The sequence below is a fragment of the Zalophus californianus genome, chromosome 12 (assembly GCF_009762305.2).
Source record: "Zalophus californianus isolate mZalCal1 chromosome 12, mZalCal1.pri.v2, whole genome shotgun sequence".
Lineage (NCBI taxonomy): Eukaryota > Metazoa > Chordata > Mammalia > Carnivora > Otariidae > Zalophus > Zalophus californianus.
The window spans coordinates 91467685-91481670 of NC_045606.1; the positions used below are offsets into that span (position 1 = coordinate 91467685).

The 13986-nt window shown below is 44.9% G+C and overlaps 1 protein-coding gene across 1 annotated transcript; it reads right to left on the reverse strand.

Moving 5' to 3' along the window:
* Positions 1 to 1503: 1503 nt before the first annotated feature.
* Positions 1504 to 13555, reverse strand: ZC3HAV1L (zinc finger CCCH-type containing, antiviral 1 like). Its single transcript, XM_027574754.2, has 4 exons — positions 13115 to 13555; positions 11982 to 12117; positions 7591 to 7849; positions 1504 to 5613 (listed from the first exon to the last, which is right to left on the reverse strand). The coding sequence occupies exons 1-4, from the start codon at positions 13477 to 13479 to the stop codon at positions 5477 to 5479; spliced, it is 897 nt and encodes a 298-aa protein (XP_027430555.1). The 5' UTR covers positions 13480 to 13555; the 3' UTR covers positions 1504 to 5476.
* Between the last annotated feature and the right edge of the window lie 431 nt (positions 13556 to 13986).

Genomic DNA, 13986 nt, shown 5'->3' on the forward strand with positions numbered 1-13986 from the left:
TATGTCCAATACCACATTCGATGTGCACATACTTGCTAATGGAAGGAATTGAATTCTGCCTCTCATATGGTACATGGAAAACTGCTTATATATAAATACTGAAGAGTAGTATGAATTGTTTAATAGTGCAAAAATGTCCCCCCACTGCCATGTGTACTTGCAGCAAATACTATACAATTTGCAGGTACCCCCAGAGCTACTGCTTAGAAGACAAAGAGGAGGGAAAACGGACACTGGAAACCACTGGGGAAGATGTTTCATTTTGTAAGAATCTATTGTGTCCACACTCTCTGAAAGACAGGCCTTGACAAGTTAATTTGTTTTTGCTCACCCACATGTTTCCACCACAGAAGCCCTCCACAAAGTCCAAAACTGTATGTTTCCGATGATGACAGTGGTTCAACCCACAGACCTGCACAAGGTTCAGAAGCAATCACGTTTTGCATTGAGGGTGTAGGATAAGAGATGCGGAGAAGCATCTCCCTGGGGTCTGACTGGTGTAAAGCATGAGCAGAGAAAACCTTTTAAAGCAGAGGCCCCCGGCAGGGTCCCCTCTTGCGTAGGTCAGGGCAGTACTGATTTAACTCACCTCTGTTTTGATGACTGAACAAGGTAGTACGTCTAAAGAACTCAGAACAGTACTACACAATGGTATTATGGGGAATTACTACTACTTCTGAATACATTCCTGTATTCTCCCAAATTTCCACAATGATATGTTATTGTATTTTCCAAAAACATATTTTCGAAAAATATTCCTAAATAAGAATAGAGAAATTCAAGGATATAGTAATATGTTATTTTTTTTAAGATTTTATCTATTTATTTGAGAGAGAGAGAGCACAAGCGGGGGTAGGAGCAGAGGGAGAGGGAGAAGCAGGTTCTCCGCTGAGCAGGGAGCCCGACGTGGGGCTCGATCCCAGGTCCCTGAGATCATGACCTGAGCCGAAAGCAGACGCTTAACCAACGGAGCCACCCAGGCACTCTGCGTAATACATTACTTTAAAAATAAAAATGAGGGACGCCTGGGTGGCTCCGTTGGTTAAGAAGCTGCCTTCGGCTCAGGTCATGATCCCAGGACCCTGGCGTCAAGCCCCACGCTGGGTTCCCTGCTCAGCAGGGAGCCTGCTTCTCCCTCTCCCTCTGCCCTGCCCCCTGCTTGTGCTCTCTATCTCACTGTCAAATAAAGAAATAAAATCTTGAGAAAATAAAAAAATAAAAATGAATGTGAGGTGATGGATGTGCTAACTAAACTTATTGTGATAATCATTTCACACGATATACATGTATCAAATCATCACCTTATAGGCCTTACACTTATACAATGTTATATGTCAAATAATACCTCAATAAAGCTAGAAAACAATTTAAAATAATAATGACATTATAAATCAATTTGCAAAACTCAGAACAGGACTTAGAATAAAATGTATACTTTGAGCATATAGCAATACAAATAAAAGCAATACAAATAAAAAGGAAATTATATACACATATAAAATATAAATGAATTTTATTTATGAATGTATAGATGTATATAATTATAAAAATGACCAAAAAAGGGAAAAGCAATACATTGAAAGAGCATATGGCATAATCAAGTAGAGTTACTCAGAATTTAAGAATGTTTTAATATAGTAATATAATCATATTAAGTGATTTAAGTGATAAAAATTACATGATTATACAAAAGAAACCAATTCTTACTAAAAGCTTCTAACAAACAATAAATGTAATTTCCCTTATTAAATAGAGAACATTTGTTTAAAACCAACAATTAACTTCCTATTTAATGGAGAAATATAAAAAATATCTTTTCACCACAATTTTATTTAACACAAAACAAAATAGAAATACATAAGAAAAGGCAAATCTTTTTGCAGCTATTATTTTATATTTAGAAGAAACAAACAGACCTTCTAACACTGTTAGGACAAAGGTAATTCAACAAAAGACAAATATTTTAAAAATCAATAGCATTCTAAAGATGGAGATTCCCATACGGATAGCAATACAGATGTGTGTAGCCAAGAAAAAAAAAAAATCAATGTAATAAGGGATATATAAGGCTAGACAAAAATAAGAACAGATTATAAGGAAAGAAATCAAGGAACCCATCAGCAATGAAAAGACTTAATTCCTTGATGGAAAGATCAGTATCATGAGCATAAGTCTTAAACAGTTAATTTCAGACCTAGATGATTCAAACTGAAGCACCAAAAAGATGTTTACCTTAAATAACACACTCTTTAAGGGAAAAAGACTTTTTGAAAATGAAAAATATATATGGAGAGAAAAAAGAACAGTAAAGACCAATATGATACTGATTCCATGGATTCAAACACAGAGTTTGATTCGTTATATGACAAAAAATTCTTCTTTTTTGGAGACTTGTCCAAAAAGAAGAAATAATGGTTTTGTTTTTGCTCAAAGTTAGGGAATAAAAGCAGAAAGCATGGCAAATTAAGTGCTATGCAAGAACTTTGAGAACACTAAGAGAACTGCCCTTCTTGGGGTCAGAAAAGATTAGCCTAGCATTTTAAAGAATCTGATTTTGCCAGGTTTTGAGGCAGGAAGAGGGAAGGCGTAGCATTTAATGGGAACATCATGTAGCACAGAGAATCATAAAATAAAATGGCACATTCCAAAGATTGCAAATAGGTCAGTACACACAATATTGGTCTGCATTTTTAAAACTCAGTCAAAAAGCCAGTATTTAAAAATCTGAAATTTTATCATAAAATCTGGATCTGGCTTCTTTCGACTAACTGGAGAACACGACAAAATGGGCCCACATCCCTACGTGGGCACAAAAGGCAGGTGCCCCACTCAGATGGGACAACTTTCTATGACACTTCCTTTTTCCTCCCGTTTCTCCTACATCCAGCTCACATCATCCACTCAGCTCCCCTATCTCATCCAAGAAGGCACCTGAGTTTATGAGTCCTACCTTGCATTATGGGTACCAATGAAGGTTACAGCAGACCAAAGCAATGTGATTAGGTCTGCATTTCAAAAGATCAGCCAGACACAGGACGGAAGGCAGGGGGGTACAGGGTGGTTAAGGAGATCAGTGAAATCCATCAAAAGCGCACTTTACAAAAAATTTAAAACGGGCCTGCCATCACTGAAGGAGGGCAGGGGGCCACCCAGACCCTCCTATAAAAAATACTCTCACGAGACAGGACTGGAAAACCAGTGAATCCCCCATCTGTGCAATTCACGCAAGAGGTGAGGAGGATTAGAAAGAAGGCAGTGTGTCCGGGATGGAAAGAAAGGGGCAGGGAAGGATACAAATTTGAGATTTCCGAAGGGAAACTAATGGCCAACACTAGATAATGAGTTTGGCACCAGGAACCAGGAAAAAGAGGATGGGGCAATTTGCAGGGTTTCGTTTTAAGTCAGTAGGAGGTGACACTCCAAAATAAAGAAACCAAAGGAGGAACAAGTCTATAGGAAAGTTCATCATTTCACTGAGGGTATGTTGGGTTTGTGGAGCCTACAGATGTGCAGCGTCCCCTGAAAGCCTTGATAAATGACCAAAGAAAACTCACCTCCAGTTCTAATCATGAGATGAAAATGAGGGTCAAGTAGGAGTATATAAAATATCTTTACAGAATGGATACTAACAGAGCTAAGCTTTAAATGGAATATTATAGAATGGAATAAAATATTGCAACAAAGATTACAGAGGGTCATTTTGATGCATATAAAAGCATACTTAGAAGATATATGAAAATAACACAATTCTGTAAAAGTCTACCAAGTCTCTTAATGTCCAGGATATACGTGTGCACCCTACACTGTTCCCATTAAGAATGTAAGATGGCCTACAGTAAAAATACACATAGGAAAGGGATAAAATGTAAATAATAATACAATGTAAAAATAATTTTTTTTTTTTTTAATTAGCACCAGGAGAAATCAGAACTAGGAAAAAGGAAACAAGGTATGCCGAACAGAAGGGCCTTCAGAAATACTGTTGTGGACAACCAAAGTGAAAAGATTCACAGAAGTAGCATGACTCTTCCTGTCCATTAGGAGAAAACACAGCAATTTCTCCCTTTGAAAAGGATATTTTGGCACACCTCCCCCCCATAGAGAAGACAGCATTTCAGGATAAAACATGGTTCTACACGAAATTAATTCAGCTTTATGAAAAACTCATTCCCTTGTCCCTATTTCTCAAATACTATGTTATTGCAGGGAAGTTAAAATTTAAAAAAAACACAACAACGCTTTAGACATCAACATTTGGGGATATCAGAAAAGCAAACACGGAAAAAGATGTCATAACGCAGCTTCTCTGTGGTACCCTCTGATGAAAACAAAAAACCAAACATCTAAGTGTAACTGGATGGTGGTACGGACAGGAGAAGGGAGGAAAGTCAACACAAAACAGACGAGGTATATAGGTTTCTGATGGTCCCTCCAGATCCACAGAAAGAATGGATACAACTTTGAGGAACGGATGAACGACCCTATAGCAATGGGGGCTTTGGCGAAAAATTTAATAAGAAATGCAGAGTAGACACAGTGAGGTAGAAATCTTTGGTGAGCACTCAACAGTTATAAACTCTGTGGTACCGGCTGAGGATGGATCCATGAGAGTTGGATATCATATGAGCGTGGTACGATTGATACCCTTTTAGGAAAATTAAGTAACCTAATTAAAGGCCATCCCACATCAGCACGGAGGAGGGCCCCAGGAGGGCAGGCACAAAATGCACACACACACACACAAACATACAGAAAGCACACACACAGAAAAATATTCACTTGCATATATTTAAAGAAATGCAAATCAAAAAAACAGTATCATTTAGCACCAAGCTGAGCAAAAGAAGAAATTTAAAAATTCAATATTGTGAGGATTTTAAGAAAAGGGTTCTATTCAAAATTTGTTAGAAAGAACTGAAATATCCAGAATAAGGGAAGTCGTTAAGTAAATGATTATATGTTAGCGTATCTGTGCATAAAAATGATTATACCTGATAAAATGTGAACAGGGAAGGATGCTTATGAAACATGAAGAAAAAACAAGAGTACAAAGTGTCCATAGTCTCTAACGACCACGACGTAAACCGTGTAGAAAAACACTGGCTGGGTCACAGAGCAAGTCAGCCCAAACCTGCCCCTCTCGGAGCTCCCATCAGCCTGGGGGAGAGGTCAGGACTACAGGCAGAACCTGCCGTCTTCAGAGTTTGCCCCGGACTGACCCAAACCACACTCACGCTCTCCCCTCTCTGCCTGCTCAATGTCCCACCACATCCCCAACCACCCATCCTCAATGTTATCCTCCCAACCCGATGTTCTCCCCTTCTCCGTCTTCTTTAATTTTTACAACATGTGAGGTAGGTATTACCATGACCGTTACTGATAAGTGATTACATGAAGGAACTTACAAATAAAGCTCAACAGAAGCTTTGTTTTCGGACCTTCCAACTGGACAAGCATCTTATTTCACGGACGTCCTTTACGGTTTAGCTGCATGTGGCTTCTTGACTGACTGAGCAGGCACGGAAGCCACAGGACTGACCTCTGCAGCACCAGCCACGTGTACTCCTGCTTTCTCGGGGCCCTGGGAACACTCAGCAGAAGAAGCTGCATTATCTAAAAAGAAAGAGGAGAGAGATGAGCTTTCCTGAGACACCCCTTTTGTTGCTCTCAATTTCATTTTATGTCAGGAGCATCAGCCCCGCAAATCAGATCTCAGACAAACGTCCCAGCACTATGGATTTGGAGAGTGTGTGTCTTCTGGATTTATTTTACACACACACACACACACACACACACAGCAGAATTTCCCTATTTCAGTGACTTCAGTTAAGAGAGACTTCAGTTAGGAGAGACCGACTAAACAAGACCAGATGAAGGTAATGACAGGCTCTGTACTAGTATAGAAGATCCCTGCCACCATCCAGGGTCCTGCAGACAGCCTCTGGTACTACCTCCAAACCACCCGTGCAGGAAGTCAGCCTCTACCATCCCAACATAAGAAAACTCTGTATCAAGGGGCGCCTAAGTGGCTTAGTTGCTTAAGCGTCTGCCTTCAGCTCAGGTCATAATCCCAGGGTCCTGGGATTGAGCCCCGCGACATGCTCCCCGCTCAGCAGGAAGCCTGCTTCTCCCTCTCCCTCTGTCTGCCGCTCCCCCTGCTTGTGCGCACGCTCTCTCTCTCTCTCTCTGTCAAATAAATAAATAACATCTTTAAAAAAAAAAAAAGCAAAAGAAAACTCTGTATTGAAAGCTTGGAGACTCTGGTTTTGCTGATCTGGTTTTCCCATCAACAATTTTCCTGAGCCTAACTCCCACCGATTTTCAGCTATAAGCAAATCTAATAGGGTAAGTAACCTGAATGCACTATAATTAAAAGTACACCAGACCACACTTTGCAGACCTTAAAAAATGAGAGACTATGCAGCAATATGGGAAGATGTTTATGATGTTGTATAAAGTGAAAATTTAAGATACTAATGCATGCTATGACCACAACTGGTATTTGTAGAGTAATAGCAGGGAAGGGCCTGCAGTTAAATGGTACTAATGATTGTGGATAGAATGAGTGGAATCATATGCAATTTATATCTCTCCTATTTTACACGGTTAAAATTTCTTAACAACTGAAAAAGAAAATACTTTCTTTTTTTAAAAGATTTATTTATTTATTTCAGAGAGAGAGTGAGCATGAGCAGGAGGGGAGAGGGAGAGAGAATCCCAAGCAGACCCTCTGCTGAGTGCGGAGCCTCATGCAGGCTGGATCCCATGACCCTGAGATCATGACCTGAGCCAAAACCAGACGATTAACCAACTGCACCGCCCCGGTGCCCCAAAAGAAAATACTTTTTTAAAAGCTATTACAAGGGGCACCTGGGTGGCTCAGTTGTTAAGCGTCTGCCTTTGGCTCAGGACATGATCCCAGGGTCCTGGGATTGAGCCCCACATCGGGCTCCTTGCTCAGCGGGAAGCGTGCTTCTCCCTCTCCCACTCCCCCTGCTTGTGTTCCCGCTCTCGCTGTGTCTCTCTCTGTCAAATAAATAAATAAAATCTTTAAAAAAAATAAGTTATTACAAGAAAAACTTTGTAACTATGTATGATGACAGATGTTAGCTTGACTTATTATGATCATTTTGCAGTATACACAAATACTAAATCATGCTGTCCATCTGAAACTTACATAATGCTGGATGTTAATTACCTCAAGAAAAATAAAGAAGAAAACACTTTAATTCAAATTTAATAAAAGAAAGCCATTCCTATGTTTTCCTTCCCTTTCTTGCTCACTGGCCCACCTCCCTCCTCTTTCTTCCTAACAAAGCTGTGAGGACGGTTGTACCTAGTTCCTGGCCCCCAGCTTAGCAAGGAGGGACACTGTTCAAACCCCTGGGCAGATGCTGTTGGCTGACAGCGCTGAAAATAAACTCTATCCCTTCCCTCCTTTGGTTAGAACCACAGTTTTACATCATAAAATGTTGGCGGTTCTAAGTTTCCCCCAAAACAGAGCAAAACTTACCATATGAGGTGCTCTCCCCCAGACTTCCTGGCCAAAAGTACACATAATAGTGCCCCGTCTCCCGCTGATGTTCTCACCTTGATTTTCGAGCATCTTGTGCAGCTTCATGTGCTTGTAGGTAGAGATGATCTGAAAATTAACGACACTTGGAATATTCAGTCCCTGGTCCTGCAGCAGCTTCAGGGCTGTAGCATGAATGAGCTGATGGGACCGTTTGCATTTCTGAAGCCTGCATTCCCCTCTGACAAAGGATTTGCACACATGAAACTTGTTGCATTTATCCTTGAGGTTGCAGTAGCCGTACGGTGCTTCACCTTTGTTGTACAGCAAACAGACCTGGTCCGGAAATGAAGCAGTGCTTAACACATTTGTTTTCACTATATTTTTTAAAGCAATTGATTGAAGAAAAAAAAATAAGCTTTTAAGTAATCTTTACACCCAACGTGGGGCTCAAACTCACAACCCCAAGGCTAAGAGTCGCGTGCTCCACCCACTGAGCCAACCAGGCACCCCAAAAAATAATTTTTGAAAAAGAAGTGTAATGGGCACAGAGACTTATACCATCGTATGTTAAAATATGAACTACTTTAATTAAACAGTATGATACAGGTTTAAGAATGCATAGGAGATCAAGAAAAAGAGATCCTAGACCTAGTCCCCAAATCGAAATTATCTGTTCCTTAAAGATTTGATCAAGCTCAACAATAAAACTATATGAGCCTAATGTTTTCTAGTAGAAGACTTTTTAACTAATACTCTAGTTTTATGGTGTTTTAAAATTTTCATCTTAATGCTTTTGTCATTCAAAATCTTTAAAGACTATTCTGGCTTTCTACTTTTTCTTGAATCAGTTTGGTTTTGTTTTTGTTTTTTTAAGATTTTATTTATTTATTTGTCTGTGTGTGAGAGAGAGAGAGAGAGGGCACACAAGCAGGGGGAGCAGCAGAGGGAGAGGGAGAAACAGGCTCCCCACTGAGCAAGGAGCCCAATGTGGGACTCGATCCTGGGATCATGACCTGAGCCGAAGGCAGACGCTTTACCCCCCGAGCCACTCAGGCGTCCCTTGAATCAGTTTTGATGAGCTATATTTTTTCTAGAAATGTGTCCATTTCTTTGAAGTTTTCATTTTTCTTTCTTTTTTTTTTTTAAGATTTTATTTATTTATTCATGAGAGAGAGGGGCAGAGGCAGAGGCAGAAGCAGGCTCCCTGCAGAACAGGGAGCCTGACACGGGAGTCGGTCCCAGGACCCGAGGATTGTGACTTGAGCCGAAGGCAGACGCTTAACCGACTGAGCCACGCAGGTGCCCTTCATTGAAGTTTTCAAATGTATCAGCATCACATTGTACATATTTCCAAGGTGTGTTTCTTTCAACACCTCCAAGTAATTCTCAGCGGACAACGACCAGGTGTCCCACACATTTTAACTCAATCCTAATACTGTCTACCGGGAGGTAACATCAGATCCCACAGGTTAAGGGCTCAGGCTCACCAGGCGGCCCCCACTTCGGATGCCCATAACGGGTCCATGCTGGCTGAACTGCTATGAAGGTTCTTACCACCTCCTCCTCGGGCTAGATTAATGTGCTAGAACAGCTCACAGAACTCAGAGAAACAGTTGACTTACTAGATGACCAGTTTATTATAAAAGGATAGAACTCAGGAACATGCAGATGGAGGAGATACACAGAGGAAGGTATGGGGCGGGGGGCACGTGTGGGGCTTCCATGCCCTCTCCTGAGGTCCCACTCTCCCAGCACCTCCACATGCTCCCCAACCTAGAAGCTCTCTGAAAGTCTGTCCTTTTGGGTTTTTATGGAGGCTTCTTAACGTAGGCATGATTGGTTAAACCACACTGGCCACTGGTGAATGAACTCAATCCCCAGCCCCTCTGCACTCCCAGGAGGTGGGAGAGTGGGGGGCAGAGGGCTAAAAGTTACAACTGTCTAATCACAAGACTGGTTCTCCTGACAACTAGCTCTCATCCTTGGGTTACCTAGGGGCTTTCCAAAAATCACCATTAACAACAGAAACCTTTATAGCTCTCATCATTTAGGAAATTACAAGGGTTTGAGGAGCTCTTTCAGGAATGGGGATGAAGACCAAATCTATTTCTCATTATAAATCACAAGATCACAATGTTTGTCCCTATTGTCTTTTTCTTAAGTGGTATATCTGTATTATGTACTGTGTCTTTTGGAGAGTGATGGAAAAGGGTCATGAGGCATTTTCCTACAAGAGATGTGAGGCACCATTCCTGCCTCATTCACTGTGTTTTGTCTATGGTCCCTGCTACCTAAGTGGCCACACTGTGTGCCACATGATACACACCTCCAGTCCTGAGTGACAGGACCAGGGGTGGGACCCTGTCGTAAGTGCAGCCAACCCACTGGCTGCTCACAAAACTGCAGTAGTCTGACATGACAAGATGAGGCTGGACCCAGGACAGTAGGGAGAAGCCATAAAGAAAAGGGTTCAATAAGTTAAACAATGTAATGATGTCAAACTTCCATAAGTCAAACGATACCATAAAAACTAAAAGGTAAGTACTAGAAGTGTCACTGCCCCTTCTCTCTGAGAGAGGAAGCACTGGACCCAGCTGCTGCCTTTCTCCTCTCCCTTCCTGCCAAGAACCTGCTCCAGGTGCTGCTTGGAGTCCTTTCGGCAACATGGTTGGAATGTATCTGGCTTATTATAACCATGACAGACCAAGTCTGGCTTCAAAGCCTGAAGAAATGAGAAAAGAGATGGATGTCAAGAATAAACCTCTTGGCTCTTCAGCCTGACTCCAGTGCCGCCTTCTGCATACAGATTCTGCTGCCTTGAGGGCAGCCTCTGCCCTCTGAACCAAAGGCTCTAGCTCATTCCTCCAGCCTTGTGACTCCCTTCCCTTCCAGGGCCTGAAATGCCCTAGCATTAACAGGGGACCACAGTCACAAACTACCCTCGATTTTCCCAACCTCCTCCCTTCTTCCCACGCCTCTTCTGGCAACTCGATGTCTATGACAGCATCATTGTGCTAGAGTAGAAAATTCTACTTTCAACCTGTGGGCTCTCGTACTATTTTCTTTTGGGATTCCAACTATTATTTTTTAGGATTTTTTTTTATTAACATACAATGTATTATTTGTTTCAGGGGTACAGGTCTGTAATTCATCAGTCTTACACAACTATTTTGTTTTTAAAAATTCTTCATCTAGGGGCGCCTGGGTGGCTCAGTCGGTTGAGCATCTGACTCTTGGTTTTGGCTCAAGTCCTGATCTCAGGGTCGTGAGATCGAGCCCCGTGTTGGGCTTTGGGCTCAGTGCAGAGTCTGCTTGAGATTCTCTCTCCCTCCCCATCTGCCCATCCCCTTGCTCTCTCTCTCTAAAATAAATAAACAGGGCGCCTGGGTGGCTCAGATGGTTAAGCGCCTGCCTTCGGCTCAGGTCATGATCCCAGGGTCCCGGGATCGAGTCCTGCATTGGGCTCCCTGCTCAGCGGGAGGCCTGCTTCTCCCTCTCCCACTCCCCCTGCTTGTGTTCCTTCTCTCACTGTGTCTCTCTCTGTCAAATAAATAAATAAAATCTTAAAAAAAAAAACAACAAATTAGCTTTAAAAAAATAAATAAAATAAACAAATCTTAAAAAAAAAATTCTTCTTGTATAGCTAAACAGATACAAACATGCTAATTTCACCAGGATAACAATTCTAATAGGCACCTGTTAAGCATCTGGAACTAGGGAGCCTGGGTGGCTCAGTTGGTTAAGCGACTGCCTTCGGCTCAGGTCATGATCCTGGAGTCCCAGGATCGAGTCCCACATCGGGCTCCCTGCTCAGGAGGGAGTCTGCTTCTCCCTCTGACCCTCTTCCCTCTCATTCTCTCTCTCTCTCAAATAAATAAATAAAATCTTTAAAAAAAAAAAAAAGCATCTGGAGCTAAATCATTTCAAAACCAATTAAAGTTAATGTCTAAAGCCCAAAAAAAGTAAATGGGGGGAAATACTTACAACAAATGTGACCACAAAAGGGACTGGTATCATTAAAGATATCTTATAAATTAATAGAAAAAGACAAATGCCTCAACATAGGCAAAAGCATAAACAGGCAATTCACAAAACACAGTCCTCACAGACAGAACCTAAATTCAAATCTGCCATGGACTATGTGACCTTGGGCAAGTTAATGTATCTGAGCCTCAGTTTCCTCACCTGTAAAATGGGGTTATTAATGAGCTAAGGTGTATGAATGGCTCAGCATTCAGTAAACAATCAAAAAACTAAAAGCTATTACCATCATTTCCTCACCACACATGTCCATCACTCCCTGTGTATCAAAGCCTGGTAAAATCACAGAGATCCCATAGAGGTCAGCCCTGCACCATTACCTCCACCTAAATACCTGCTGCCCTCTGTAAGCAGACTTCTTGATATCCTCCCGTGAGTACTTTCACCGTGCAGACAATATGATGGTGAACTCTTGGTAACTCACCTCTGGTAAAAGGCACGGGTCATTCTGTAAAAGCAGGATCCGAAGCTGGGCCTCATTGAGGCCAAAAAGCCCATGGTTTTTCAGTACTTGGATGTTGACAGGCGTGTGGATGTCATGGGAAAGGGTGCAGGTAGACCTAGGAGAACACAGAGCTCTGGATCAGAGGTCCAGATGAGGAAGGGGCCCGACCGCCAAATTCCTTGCTTCCGGTGGCTTTCAACTCACATGTGAAGTTAAACAAGTTTCCATGAACCCATAGATACGACAGCCTAAGAAGTAAGCACTGATGATAAGACAGCTGAGTTGAATCTACTCTTCTCCCAAGGTCATTTTCATTTTAAAATCGGGATGTTTTAAAGCCAAAGGTACCCCCTCCCCCCCCCCCCCCCCCCCCCCCCCCGTCACCCGCCTTGCCGAGGATGCCATCTGTTGTTCCGAAGGTGAGTTGGTTTGCCTTCTCCACCCCAAACAGCTGCCCACTCCCACAGTCCACCAAGGTTAGGAGGAAAGTGTGCCCCCACTCCCGCTTTGGGGAGCTTGAGTAAACCAAGGAAGACAGAGACAGGAAGCGGCCTTAAAACACCTCGCCCAAATCATCCCACCCTCAGTTTCCTGGGGGATCCTTCTAGATCAGGCTTTCTAACCCTGGAGCGCACCGACTCACTTCGGTAAAACTTTGAGGTTACGTGGAAAGAGAGGGCACTCTCAATAAAGGGTCCACGGACCTCGAGGGTCCGTAATAAGCCCCCCGTAGGACCGCTGGAGTAAATGAACTCCCAAGTTCCAGTCCTGATTTCCCCCGGCTGTGTTGTGGAGGACCCTGCGGGCAGGGGCTGAAATTCGAGGGCGAGCAGTAGTTAAGAAATCCAGATTGCGACAGACGACTTTGGGCCTCATTCCGCACCGGAGCCGGGAGCTCGGGGGAGGCCTCGCCGGGAGGACCCCCGGGGCCCCTTCGCGAGGCTTCCCTGCCGCCCTCGGTGGGGGGGAGGGGGGGAAGAGGGGGAGGGTGCAGTCCCGGACAAACGATCCCTTTTCTCATTTCTCCGGGGTCCCGCTCCCCGCCGGACGCGTCAGGCCCGCGGCCCCTCGCGCGGTGAGCGCCCCGCCGCCGCCCCCGCCGCCCGCCTCACCAGCAGTCGCGGTTCGGACACTTGCCCAGCATGTGGCGGCGGCAGAGGTGCAGCTGGTCGCAGGCCTGGCACTCGCCGCGCTGGTAGCGGGCGCAGAGGCGCGCGGAGGACACGGCCACCACCCGCCAGGCGCAGGGGCCGCCGCCGCCGCCCGCGCCGGCCGCCACCTCGGCCTCGGCGTCCCAGAGGCCCTCCCTCGTCTCCACCTCCTGCAGCAGGAAGCGGTCGGGCCCGGCCTGGCGCAGCACGTCCCGGAGCCGGGCCTCCGACAGCTCCACGTTGCCGCGCAGGTCCTGCAGGAACATGCGGCCGCCGTTGGCGCACAGCACCTTGGTGAGGAAGGAGCACACCGTGGGCTCCGCCATGGCCGCGGCCGAGCACGGAAACCTGAGGCGGGCCGACTCCTCCCAGTCACGTCCACGACTCCGGCCCCGAGCTCCCGGGCCGGGCTGGGCCGGGGGCGGGGGGTGGGGGGGGTGGGGCAGGGCGCGCGGCGGCGGCGGCGGCGCCGGAGGGGGGCCCGGGGGCCTGCGGGGCAGCCCCGGGCGCGGCCCGGGCGAGGATCGTATTCACCGAGCGCCTGCTCTGTGCGGTCCGCGGGTCAAGGGGGGGGGGGGGTGGGGGAGGGCGTTGCCGGCCGAGCCTTGGATAGTGGGGGAGTCGTGACCCGCCAGCAAATGAGAGAATCCGGGGTGCCCGGAAGGACTGCAAAGATGAAACAGGTTAACGAGGTAGAAGGGGCGCGGCTGGGCGGCCCTAGCATAGGTCCACGAGCCGCATGTGGCTGTCGAGGCCTTGGAATGTTGACCAGTTCGACCTGAGATGCGATGTAAGTGTGAGATACACACCCTGGATTTCGAAGATTTAGAATG

Coding starts and splice junctions, on each gene's coding strand:
- ZC3HAV1L (XM_027574754.2), bottom strand. CDS start 13,479: ATGGCGGAGCCCACGGTGTGCTCCTTCCTCACCAAGGTGCTGTGCGCC. Junction 12,118..13,114: donor TGTCCGAACCGCGACTGCTG/GTGAGGCGGGCG, acceptor GTGTTCTCCTAG/GTCTACCTGCACCCTTTCCC. Junction 5,614..7,590: donor CAAGATGCTCGAAAATCAAG/GTGAGAACATCA, acceptor CTTTCTTTTTAG/ATAATGCAGCTTCTTCTGCT.